The sequence below is a fragment of the Oncorhynchus mykiss genome, chromosome 17 (genome assembly GCF_057628025.1).
Source record: "Oncorhynchus mykiss isolate SJ-2025 chromosome 17, ASM5762802v1, whole genome shotgun sequence".
Classification (NCBI taxonomy): domain Eukaryota; kingdom Metazoa; phylum Chordata; class Actinopteri; order Salmoniformes; family Salmonidae; genus Oncorhynchus; species Oncorhynchus mykiss.
The window spans coordinates 70498820-70512691 of NC_143038.1; the positions used below are offsets into that span (position 1 = coordinate 70498820).

At 42.3% G+C, this 13872-nt stretch overlaps 1 protein-coding gene across 1 annotated transcript in view; it reads right to left on the minus strand.

Annotated features, from left to right (window-relative positions):
* Positions 1–4120: 4120 nt before the first annotated feature.
* The window catches only part of LOC110494797 (NACHT, LRR and PYD domains-containing protein 12), a 30807-nt gene continuing 21055 nt past the window's right edge, over positions 4121–13872 (minus strand). The window contains 1 exon segment of the mRNA XM_090206463.1: positions 4121–7274. Within this exon segment, the coding sequence (XP_090062589.1) occupies positions 6775–7274 (500 nt within the window). The 3' untranslated portion in view covers positions 4121–6774.

A 13872-nucleotide genomic window follows, 5' to 3' on the forward strand; every position in this document is an offset into this window, starting at 1 on the left:
ATAGCAATAATATAGAATCATATACTGTATGCTTGTTTCTATAGCAATAATATAGAATGATATACTGTATGCTTGTTTCTATAGCAATAATATAGAATCATATACTGTATGCTTGTTTCTATAGCAATAATATAGAATCATATACTGTATGCTTGTTTCTATAGCAATAATATAGAATCATATACTGTATGCTTGTTTCTATAGCAATAATATAGAATCATATACTGTATGCTTGTTTCTATAGCAATAATATAGAATCATATACTGTATGCTTGTTTCTATAGCAATAATATAGAATCATATACTGTATGCTTGTTTCTATAGCAATAATATAGAATCATATACTGTATGCTTGTTTCTATAGCAATAATATAGAATCATATACTGTATGCTTGTTTCTATAGCAATAATATAGAATCATATACTGTATGCTTGTTTCTATAGCAATAATATAGAATCATATACTGTATGCTTGTTTCTATAGCAATAATATAGAATCATATACTGTATGCCATTTAGCAAATGCTTTAAAAGGTGCAATATGCAGCAGAAATCACTCTGCCATTTCCTGGTTTGCTTAAATTCTAATATTTCGCCTAATTTCAGTTTGTGTGACAAAACAAACAGTCATCGTGTAGAGAATCATTGTACCATCTAATATGTGGTGAAAAATATTTTCCATAACCATAAATATTGTATTTTCAGCGGTTTGAAGCTGGTGTACAGAACTGAAAGTAAAAGAACAAAAGCTAAACACTGGAAGCATAGAAATAGAGCACATAGAACATGTCTACCGCTTCTTAGACTTGCTTTCAATGAGAATGACAGATCTATAACTCACATTTCTAAGTGAATTTGGTGGGGTTGCCAAAAACAAGACATGTCGCATATTTAATACGTACGGCACGCTTACATTTTCAAATGGGTGGCTCCAGTGGTAATTGAACTCTTGATCCTGACTTTGCAAGCTTATTATATACAGTTGAAGTCGGAAGTTTACATACACCTTAGCCAAATACATTTAAACTCAGTTTTTCACAATTCCTGACATTTAATCCTTGTAAAAATTCCCTGTTTTAGGATCAGTTAGGATCACCATTTTATTTTAAGAATGTGAAATGTCAGAATAATTTATTTCAGCTTTTATTTCATTCATCACATTCCCAGTGAGTCATAAGTTTACATACACTCAATTAGTATTTGGTATTATTGCCTTTAAATTGTTTAACTTGGATCAAACGTTTCGGGTAGCCTTCCACAAGCTTCCCACAATAAGTTGGGTGAATTTTGGCCCATTCCTCCTGAGAGCTGGTGTAACTGAGTCAGGTTGTCACGCCCTGACCTTAGAGAGAGGTTTTATTTCTCTATTTGGTTAGGTCAGGGTGTGATGTGGGGTGGGCATTCTATTTTTTGTTTTCTATGTTTCTTAATTTCTACGTTTTGGCCGGGTATGGTTCTCAATCAGGGACAGCTGTCTATCGTTGTCTCTGATTGGGAACCATACTTAGGCAGCCCTTTTTCCCTCCTTTCAGTGTGGGCAGTTAACTTTGTTTGTGGCACTTAGCCCTGTAAGCTTCACTGTTGTTTATTTTGTTTGTTGGCGACATTTTAAAATAAAATGTACGCTCACCACGCTGCACTTTGGTCTACTTCCAACGACATATGCGTTACACAGAATTGTAGACCTCCTTGCTCCCACATGCTTTTTCAGTTCTGCCCACAAATGTTCTATAGGATTGAGGTCAGAGCTTTGTGATGGCCACTCCAATACCTTGACTTTGTTGTCCTTAAGCCATTTTGCCACAACTTTGGAAGTATGATTGGGGTCATTGTCCATTTGGAAGACCCATTTGTCTTGAGATGTTGCTTCAATATATCCACATAATTTTTCTACCTCATGATGCCATCTATTTTGTGAAGTGCACCAGTACCTCCTGCAGTAAAGCACACCCACAACATGATGCTGCCACCCCCGTGCTTCACGGTTGGGATGGTGTTCTTTGGCTTGCAAGCCTCCCCCTTTTTCCTCCAAACATAACGATGGTCATTATGGCCAAACAGTTCTATTCTGTCTCTAGGAGACAGAACATGTCTCCTTCCTGAGCGGTATGACGGCTGCGTGGTCCCATGGTGTTTATACTTGCGTACTATTGTTTGTACAGATGAACGTGGTACCTTCAGGCGTTTGGAAATTTCTCCCAAGGAGGAACCAGACTTGTGGAGGTCTACAAATTGTTTTCTTAGGTCTTGGCTGATTTCTTTAGATTTTCCCATGATGTCAAGCAAAGAGGCACTGAGTGTGAAGGTAGGCCTTGAAATACATCCACGTGTACACCTCCAATTGACTCAAATTATGCCAATTAGCCTATCAGAAGCTTCTAAAGCCATGACATCCTTTTCTGTCATTTTCCAAGCTGTTTAAAAGCACAGTCAACATAGTGTATGTAAACTTCTGACCCACTGGAATTGTGATACAGTGAAATAATCTGTCTGTAAACAAATGTTGGAAAAATGACTTGTCATGCACAAAGTAGATGTCCTAAATACTTATTTTCCACCATAATTTGCAAATAAATTCATAAAAAATCCTACAATGTGATTTTCTGGATTTTTTTCTCATTTTGTCTGTCATAGTTGAAGTGTACCTATGATGAAAATTACAGGCCTCTCATCTTTTTAAGTGGGAGAACTTGCACAATTGGTGGCTGACTAAATACTTTTTTGCCCCACTGTACATTATAAGAAATTAGTGGCACAATTATAACAGAGGCGGAAGCATGAGAAATACAAAAATACATGTGAACAGGGCCTCCTTTCTCAGAGCTTAGTAGTTAATTAAGATAGAGTCAAGATGTTAATGCCTGGCCTGTTCTATGTTTAGCGGAGATCTTCTGTGGAAAAAGTGTCGTGGAAGGGCAAAAAACAGTAAAAAAAAAGAACCATTTTATGATGAATCTTTAGTAGCCAAGCTGTTTCCCAGAGCCTTTTTTTGTCTCATTAAAACCTTTCCACATCTACAAGTGATCCAGACTACCTCGTAGAGCAGCCAAAGTGCATCTTAGATACTTTTTATTTTTGTTGCCCTTCCACGACACTTTTTCCACAGAAGATCTCCGCTAAACATAGAATCAAGATGTTTATGCCTGGCCTGTTCTGTCTGACTGTGACCAACTATCTATAACTTCAGAATTTTTAATTGACTAGATAGACGTACAAAGTTGATAAAACAAGAGGATAAGAGGCAAACCGTAAGACAACTGGGAACTCTGGGGGGAAAAAACAAGGTCAAATCATGATGACGTTAGTGATCTTCTGGTCGGAGCTCTAGAAAGAGGCCAGAGTTCCCGACTTGGAATTCCCAGTTGGATGACTGTTCAAAACGTATTTTCCCAGTCGTTTTTTTCTTCAGAGTTCCCAGTTGTCTTGAACTCACTGAAGTATGAGATTTCCCAGTTCCGAGTTTCCAGACGTTCCAGAAGTCAATCTGGATTGACAGCATGGCAAATGTTGCATGTTTATCCTTTTAAGCTTGGAAAAGAGATCGTTAAACCCAGACTTGGACCACAAACCCACCCCACTGATTCCTTCCAAACCACTCAGTGTTGAATAGTTGATTTCCAACTTGTCGTATAATGCTTATGTCCAATGGCCGATGAGCACCGATACATTTTATCTATAATTTCTCTTCATATGACAAGGCTTAAAAATTATTTGCCAGTAGATTGTCGACTTGATTCATGATGATGACTGCTAGTTTGCTAGCTAAGATTTTGTAAGTATGATGTTGATGTGTCCAATCAAAGCTCAAGTAGATATAACGTGATTTGACGACGATCTGTCCAATGACCTTGAGCCTTCTTGGATAGGCAATTCTAATGTAACTCTACGGCAGCACCCAAGGGGCATGAATTTCCGAGCTCTACCCGTAGATTTTGCGGTGACGTAGTGTCCCCATGTCTAACAGAACACTGAGCCAATCACAGCGCAACTAGAGAACATTACCAACCCCTACGCTCTGTATTTTCCGCTGTCTGCCCCATCACCACAGAAAGCACTGAGCTAGGCTGAAACACCTGCATTTTGGAGCTGCCTTACTCAAGAAAGCAAAAAAGAGACCATGTTTGTATGCATCTTCATTAACTCAATTATTTATTTATTTTACATTGTTTGCAAACTGATATGTGACACGTATTAATGCCAAAATAACATGCAAAACAGGCAACAACAACCAAACGTTTTTATTTTTTTAAGCTAAACAGGTGAATGACGGGTTGCCACTGCAAACAAATGAAAGATAACACAATGCCACAAATGAAAACCGAGATGACTTCATTCAAAGATAAATAGGATAATTGAGCCTTGAAATCATATCGAGTTATATTTTTCCACTAGGCTACTTTACAGTCTGTCATTTTTGACACTCTGTTTCATGATGTGTGACAACATGTGCCCAATCTGTGATGTATTAGCTCTACTATTGGCTAAGCATAACGAGCACCTTCAATATTGTTGTATAATTGTAATGTTAAAGGTAAGATTTTAATGGAGAAAGCTGATCCTTGAGCAGCGCTGATTTTCTTTCGATCCTGTCAATATCTACAGACTAACGCAGCCTGGTCTCATAGACTAGACGTAACACAGGAAATGTAAAAAAAATAATTAAAAAAAAATGTTTTTCAAATTTACAACATATCATACATTTTTACAATTCGTAACATATCATACGTTTTACAAATTCGTAACATGTTTCACAAATTCGTAACATATACGTTTTTACAAATTCGTAACATATCATACTTTTTACACATTCCTAACATATCATACGATGGAAATCCACAAATTAGGACTAATATATACCATACAAAACATATCATTTTGGGCTCCCGAGGCGCAGCAGTCTAAGGTACTGCATCTCAGTGCTAGAGGTGTCACTACAGACCCTGGTTTGATTCTAGGCTGTATCACAACAGGCTGTGATTGGGAGTCCCATAGGGCCCAGCGTCGTCCAGGTTAGGGTTTGGCTGGGGTAGGCTATCATTGTAAGAATTTGCTCTTAACTGACTTGTCTAGATCAATAAAGTGGAGTAAGTGGAGTGTATTGAATTGATCTACAGAATAATACGAAAAGCTCTGAGACCAGGTTGTCTAACGATACACTTAGTGAAAGCTGGTAGCGTACGTTCATCGTATTGCTTTAAATTTGGCTACATCACAAGTGCGAAACGAGGCCCAGATAATTTACCAATACCCTGAAATTCCCTGGAGTGAGCAGAGGGTGGCGGTATACCCCTACACCCGTAAATTGGGTTTAGGGATAGGTATTCAAACGGACTAGGAACATAAGTGTATAGCAATATACCGTAGAAACACACGTTTTTTTCGATTAGGGCCCGGTTTCCCAAAAACATCTTAAGGCTAAATTCATCGTTAGAACGTTCGTAAAACCATATTTACATTACCGAGCGTTTCCCAAAACCGTCTTTATTAACATTGCACTTGAAATTGCTCGTAATCTAACGCCTGCCTCAGACAACCTCGTAGAACAGCTCAATTCATCGTTAGATCACCGTTTATGAAGATGTTTATCTGTCTCTCTGTGACCACCAACAACTTCATAGTTGAATATAAATAACTTAAAAAGTTTGCAATGTTAAAAACAAGCGAAGCAAAATAACTGAATTATATAATAGCTAGATTATTAGGATATATATTAACATCACTTTCATCTATGTTCAATCGATAGACCTACCTAGTATTAAGCCATTAGACTCTGTCTGAGCTGTTTCAATATGATTAGGCCTATCTATTAGGTCCATATTATCTAACCTAACCAATAATCTTACATGCTGACCAGACCAGACACGTCGCGTGCGCGAGCGTCGCAAAATAAATTTAGAAATCCATGTTATTCAACTATTGCAACCACACTGCTCGCGCGCGCCAATGACGTCTGCGATACCAAGGGCTAAAATAGAAGTCATTCCTATTTCTGACGCAGATCGCCCGGAAAGTCCTGCCTCTCCCATCTCCTCATTGGTTTATAGAAGCAGGTACCCTCTGTGCCATCTCCTCATTGGTTATACCCACGTGGGTGATTGAAAGACGAACTTTGTTGCCGGTTGTTGCTGGTAATACAATGAAAGTTTAGATGCGATCACCATATAAATTCAAAGATGAAAAGGCCTTGAAGGAGGAGAGATTACTAGAAACGATTCGGTTGTCAGTTTTATGTGTGGATTAATTGTCGGATTAGAGGTCCTTGAGTATTTCAGGTAAAATAACAAGTCAATGTTTATATCCCAGGACAAATTAGTTAGCAACAGCAAGCTAGCTAAATAGGACAAATTAACGTTAGCTAGCAAGTGCAAGCTAACTAGCCAAATTGCCATACATGTTTAATGCTTTTCGACCTGTCCCCAAATTAATGTCATTGGTTCAGAATTTGTTTTGATATTTTAACCTGCGTGTCATGATCGCATTTGGTGTGGGGGGGGGCAAAATCCATTTATGCACGATGGCGCACAGCCGGTTTGGGTTCCGTGTAAAGGTCAATATATCAGGTCTATGGCAACATCGCTTAACTTCCTTCTTCATGTTGAATTATTTTTAATTGTATAATATCTGTAGGCTTGAATACATAATATGCTACGTAACATTTTATTCTATTGATGGGGAAACTGTATTTCGTACCAAAGAAGAAGAAGAAAGATGGATTTGAATAGCCAGATTTACCTGGAAGGTCCAGTTGCTAAGAAACAATAAGGTCTAGCAGGTCTAGCAGCTCGAGCTAAAAATCACCCTGCACAGGGACACCATCTCCTCAACCAAAAACCCTGGATAGAGGGGCTCATTGAATGAGGTGTGGAATGTGTGCAGGTGGGTCAGTGTGTCAGAGGCGATGCTATAGAAGGTAAGAGAACCAGCCTGCCAGTCCAGATACACTCCAACTCTATTGGAGTGAGGGGCCAGTATGGTCGTGTGATTACCATTGTGCCAGGCAGTGTAACCATCACTGTAGCATCCCAGACCCCAAGATATGTCATTGCTTCCAAGTAGATTGGAATCAAAACTACTTTTTCTTTTATAGGTCACTGCCAAACGAGTTTTCTCCCCACTCCACTCTACCTCCCAGTAACAACGCCCATTCAGACCCTCTCTACACAGCACCTGTGGCCGGTCCTTAAAACTCTCCACCGATGTCACTTTTCTGTTGTCCTCAGACAGAATGAGCTGTCTGCCTGCTGTGTTTGGATCCAGTGTGAGTTCACAGGCATCTGATGGCGAAACCAACAAAAAAAACATATTACATTTGTCCAATCTAGTCAACTAACATTATTCACTGGTCTCCAGCTTCATATCACACCATAAACAACATTGGTTATTGTTTATCTATGCATAGTCACTACACCCCTACCTTTACAAATGACCTCAACTAACCTGTACCCCCACACACTGACCCGGTACCGGTACACTCCTGTATATAGCCTCATTACTAACCTGTACCCCCACACACTGACTCGGTACCGGTACACTCCTGTATATAGCCTCATTACTAACCTGTACCCCCACACACTGACTCGGTACCGGTACACTCCTGTATATAGCCTCATTACTAACCTGTACCCCCACACACTGACTCGGTACCGGTACACTCCTGTATATATAGCCTTGTTACTAACCTGTACCCCCACACACTGACTCGGTACCGGTACACTCCTGTATATAGCCTCATTACTAACCTGTACCTCCACACACTGACTCGGTACCGGTACACTCCTGTATATAGCCTCATTACTAACCTGTACCCCCACACACTGACTCGGTACCGGTACACTCCTGTATATATAGCCTCATTACTAACCTGTACCCCCACACACTGACTCGGTACCGGTACACTCCTGTATATAGCCTCATTACTAACCTGTACCCCCACACACTGACTCGGTACCGGTACACTCCTGTATATATAGCCTGATTACTAACCTGTACCCCCACACACTGACTCGGTACCGGTACACTCCTGTATATATAGCCTCATTACTAACCTGTACCCCCACACACTGACTCGGTACCGGTACACTCCTATATATAGCCTCATTACTAACCTGTACCCCCACACACTGACTCGGTACCGGTACACTCCTGTATATAGCCTCATTACTAACCTGTACCCCCACACACTGACTCGGTACCGGTACACTCCTGTATATGTAGCCTCATTACTAACCTGTACCCCCACACACTGACTCGGTACCGGTACACTCCTGTATATAGCCTCATTACTAACCTGTACCCCCACACACTGACTCGGTACCGGTACACTCCTGTATATAGCCTCATTACTAACCTGTACCCCCACACACTGACTCGGTACCGGTACACTCCTGTATATATAGCCTCATTACTAACCTGTACCCCCACACACTGACTCGGTACCGGTACACTCCTGTATATATAGCCTCATTACTAACCTGTACCCCCACACACTGACTCGGTACCGGTACACTCCTGTATATATAGCCTCATTACTAACCTGTACCCCCACACACTGACTCGGTACCGGTACACTCCTGTATATGTAGCCTCATTACTAACCTGTACCCCCACACACTGACTCGGTACCGGTACACTCCTGTATATATAGCCTCATTACTAACCTGTACCCCCACACACTGACTCGGTACCGGTACACTCCTGTATATGTAGCCTCATTACTAACCTGTACCCCCACACACTGACTCGGTACCGGTACACTCCTGTATATAGCCTCATTACTAACCTGTACCCCCACACACTGACTCGGTACCGGTACACTCCTGTATATATAGCCTCATTACTAACCTGTACCCCCACACACTGACTCGGTACCGGTACACTCCTGTATATATAGCCTCATTACTAACCTGTACCCCCACACACTGACTCGGTACCGGTACACTCCTGTATATATAGCCTCATTACTAACCTGTACCCCCACACACTGACTCGGTACCGGTACACTCCTGTATATATAGCCTCATTACTAACCTGTACCCCCACACACTGACTCGGTACCGGTACACTCCTGTATATATAGCCTCATTACTAACCTGTACCCCCACACACTGACTCGGTACCGGTACACTCCTGTATATATAGCCTCATTACTAACCTGTACCCCCACACACTGACTCGGTACCGGTACACTCCTGTATATATAGCCTCATTACTAACCTGTACCCCCACACACTGACTCGGTACCGGTACACTCCTGTATATATAGCCTCATTACTAACCTGTACCCCCACACACTGACTCGGTACCGGTACACTCCTGTATATATAGCCTCATTACTAACCTGTACCCCCACACACTGACTCGGTACCGGTACACTCCTGTATATATAGCCTCATTACTAACCTGTACCCCCACACACTGACTCGGTACCGGTACACTCCTGTATATGTAGCCTCATTACTAACCTGTACCCCCACACACTGACTCGGTACCGGTACACTCCTGTATATATAGCCTCATTACTAACCTGTACCCCCACACACTGACTCGGTACCGGTACACTCCTGTATATATAGCCTCATTACTAACCTGTACCCCCACACACTGACTCGGTACCGGTACACTCCTGTATATGTAGCCTCATTACTAACCTGTACCCCCACACACTGACTCGGTACCGGTACACTCCTGTATATATAGCCTCATTACTAACCTGTACCCCCACACACTGACTCGGTACCGGTACACTCCTGTATATATAGCCTCATTACTAACCTGTACCCCCACACACTGACTCGGTACCGGTACACTCCTGTATATGTAGCCTCATTACTAACCTGTACCCCCACACACTGACTCGGTACCGGTACACTCCTGTATATATAGCCTCATTACTAACCTGTACCCCCACACACTGACTCGGTACCGGTACACTCCTGTATATATAGCCTCATTACTAACCTGTACCCCCACACACTGACTCGGTACCGGTACACTCCTGTATATATAGCCTCATTACTAACCTGTACCCCCACACACTGACTCGGTACCGGTACACTCCTGTATATATAGCCTCATTACTAACCTGTACCCCCACACACTGACTCGGTACCGGTACACTCCTGTATATATAGCCTCATTACTAACCTGTACCCCCACACACTGACTCGGTACCGGTACACTCCTGTATATATAGCCTCATTACTAACCTGTACCCCCACACACTGACTCGGTACCGGTACACTCCTGTATATATAGCCTCATTACTAACCTGTACCCCCACACACTGACTCGGTACCGGTACACTCCTGTATATGTAGCCTCATTACTAACCTGTACCCCCACACACTGACTCGGTACCGGTACACTCCTGTATATATAGCCTCATTACTAACCTGTACCCCCACACACTGACTCGGTACCGGTACACTCCTGTATATATAGCCTCATTACTAACCTGTACCCCCACACACTGACTCGGTACCGGTACACTCCTGTATATGTAGCCTCATTACTAACCTGTACCCCCACACACTGACTCGGTACCGGTACACTCCTGTATATATAGCCTCATTACTAACCTGTACCCCCACACACTGACTCGGTACCGGTACACTCCTGTATATGTAGCCTTGTTATTGTTATTGTTATTGTGTTACTTTTTGTGTTTATTTTTATTTGGTTGATGTCTAACCGTAGACCAAACTCTGTACTTAACACTTATTTTGTTCTTTGGCTGAAATTGAGAATTAAAGAATGGTCACTTAGAATCCCCAACCTTGAAACTCACCAGTTGTCTATGATCTTTTACTGTTAAAAAAAAAATGGTGCACACACAGGAGGCACAGTGAAAATAATGTGCCCGACCAATGGAAACCAGAGGCCCGTCCAACTGATTTGTTCTGGCGCCGGCCCTGGGTCACTAGAGCAGGGACAGGTAACCCTGGTCCCGGAGTGCCATAGGCACTTCATGTTTTTAATTTAACCGAGCTGGACCAGGCGGTGTCAGAGGAAGGCTCCAAAAAAATGGTCAAAGACTCCAGTCGCCCTAGTCATAGACTGTTCTCTCTGCTACCGCACGGCAAGCGGTACCGGAGCACCAAGTCTAGCACCAAAAGGCTCCGTAACAGCTTCTACCCCCAAGCCATAATGCCATACTGCTGAACAACTAATCAAAATGGCCACCTGGACTATTAATATTGACCCCACCATATGTTTTTACACTGCTGCTACTCGCTGTTTATTATCTATACATAGTCACTTTACAAATTACCTCGGCTAACCTGTACCCCTGCACATTGACTCTGTACCGGTACCCCCTGTATATAGACTCCACATTGACTCTGTACCGGTACCCCCTGTATATAGCCTCCACATTGACTCTGTACCGGTACCCCCTGTATATAGCCTCCACATTGACTCTGTACCAGTACCCCTCTGTATATAGCCTCCACATTGACTCTGTACCAGTACCCCCTGTATATAGCCTCCACATTGACTCTGTACCGGTACCCCCTGTATATAGCCTCCACATTGACTCTGTACCGGTACCCCCTGTATATAGCCTCCACATTGACTCTGTACCGGTACACCCTGTATATAGTCTCCACATTGACTCTGTACCAGTACCCCTCTGTATATAGCCTCCACATTGACTCTGTACCAGTACCCCCTGTATATAGCCTCCACATTGACTCTGTACCGGTACCCCCTGTATATAGCCTCCACATGGACTCTGTAGCGGTACCCCATGTACAGTGCCTTGCGAAAGTATTCGGCCCCCTTGAACTTTGCGACCTTTTGCCACATTTCAGGCTTCAAACATAAAGATATAAAACTGTATTTTTTTTGTGAAGAATCAACAACAAGTGGGACACAATCATGAAGTGGAACGACATTTATTGGATATTTCAAACTTTTTAACAAATCAAATACTGAAAAATTGGGCGTGCAAAATTATTCAGCCCCCTTAAGTTAATACTTTGTAGCGCCACCTTTTGCTGCGATTACAGCTGTAAGTCGCTTGGGGTATGTCTCTATCATTTTTGCACATCGAGAGACTGACATTTTTTCCCATTCCTCCTTGCAAAACAGCTCGAGCTCAGTGAGGTTGGATGGAGAGCATTTGTGAACAGCAGTTTTCAGTTCTTTCCACAGATTCTCGATTGGATTCAGGTCTGGACTTTGACTTGGCCATTCTAACACCTGGATATGTTTATTTTTGAACCATTCCATTGTAGATTTTGCTTTATGTTTTGGATCATTGTCTTGTTGGAAGACAAATCTCCGTCCCAGTCTCAGGTCTTTTGCAGACTCCATCAGGTTTTCTTCCAGAATGGTCCTGTATTTGGCTCCATCCATCTTCCCATCAATTTTAACCATCTTCCCTGTCCCTGCTGAAGAAAAGCAGGCCCAAACCATGATGCTGCCACCACCATGTTTGACAGTGGGGATGGTGTGTTCAGCTGTGTTGCTTTTACGCCAAACATAACGTTTTGCATTGTTGACAAAAAGTTCAATTTTGGTTTCATCTGACCAGAGCACCTTCTTCCACATGTTTGGTGTCTCCCAGGTGGCTTGTGGCAAACTTTAAACGACACTTTTTATGGATATCTTTAAGAAATGGCTTTCTTCTTGCCACTCTTCCATAAAGGCCAGATTTGTGCAATATACGACTGATTGTTGTCCTATGGACAGAGTCTCCCACCTCAGCTGTAGATCTCTGCAGTTCATCCAGAGTGATCATGGGCCTCTTGGCTGCATCTCTGATCAGTCTTCTCCTTGTATGAGCTGAAAGTTTAGAGGGACGGCCAGGTCTTGGTAGATTTGCAGTGGTCTGATACTCCTTCCATTTCAATATTATCGCTTGCACAGTGCTCCTTGGGATGTTTAAAGGAAATCATTTTGTATCCAAATCCGGCTTTAAACTTCTTCACAACAGTATCTCGGACCTGCCTGGTGTGTTCCTTGTTCTTCATGATGCTCTCTGCGCTTTTAACGGACCTCTGAGACTATCACAGTGCAGGTGCATTTATACGGAGACTTGATTACACACAGGTGGATTGTATTTATCATCATTAGTCATTTAGGTCAACATTGGATCATTCAGAGATCCTCACTGAACTTCTGGAGAGAGTTTGCTGCACTGAAAGTAAAGGGGCTGAATAATTTTGCACGCCCAATTTTTCAGTTTTTGATTTGTTAAAAAAGTTTGAAATATCCAATAAATGTCGTTCCACTTCATGATTGTGTCCCACTTGTTGTTGATTCTTCACAAAAAAATACATTTTTATATCTTTATGTTTGAAGCCTGAAATGTGGCAAAAGGTCGCAAAGTTCAAGGGGGGCGAATACTTTCGCAAGGCACTGTATATAGCCTCCACATTGACTCTGTACCGTAACACCCTGTATATAGCCTCCACATTGACTCTGTACCGGTACCCCCTGTATATAGTCACCACATTGACTCTGTACCAGTACCCCCTGTATATAACCTCCACATTGACTCTGTACCGGTACCCCCTGTATATAGACTCCACATTGACTCTGTACCGGTACCCCCTGTATATAGACTCCACATTGACTCTGTACCGGTACCCCCTGTATATAGACTCCACATTGACTCTGTACCGGTACCCCCTGTATATAGCCTCCACATTGACTCTGTACCGGTACCCCCTGTAAATAGACTCCACATTGACTCTGTACCAGTACCCCCTGTATATAGCCTCCACATTGACTCTGTACCGATACCCCCTGTATATAGCCTCCACATTGACTCTGTACCGATACCCCCTGTATAGAGCCTCTTCATTGTTACGTAAATGTGTTTTGATTGACTAGATTTTTTAAAACTTTAGTTTATTTAGTAAATCT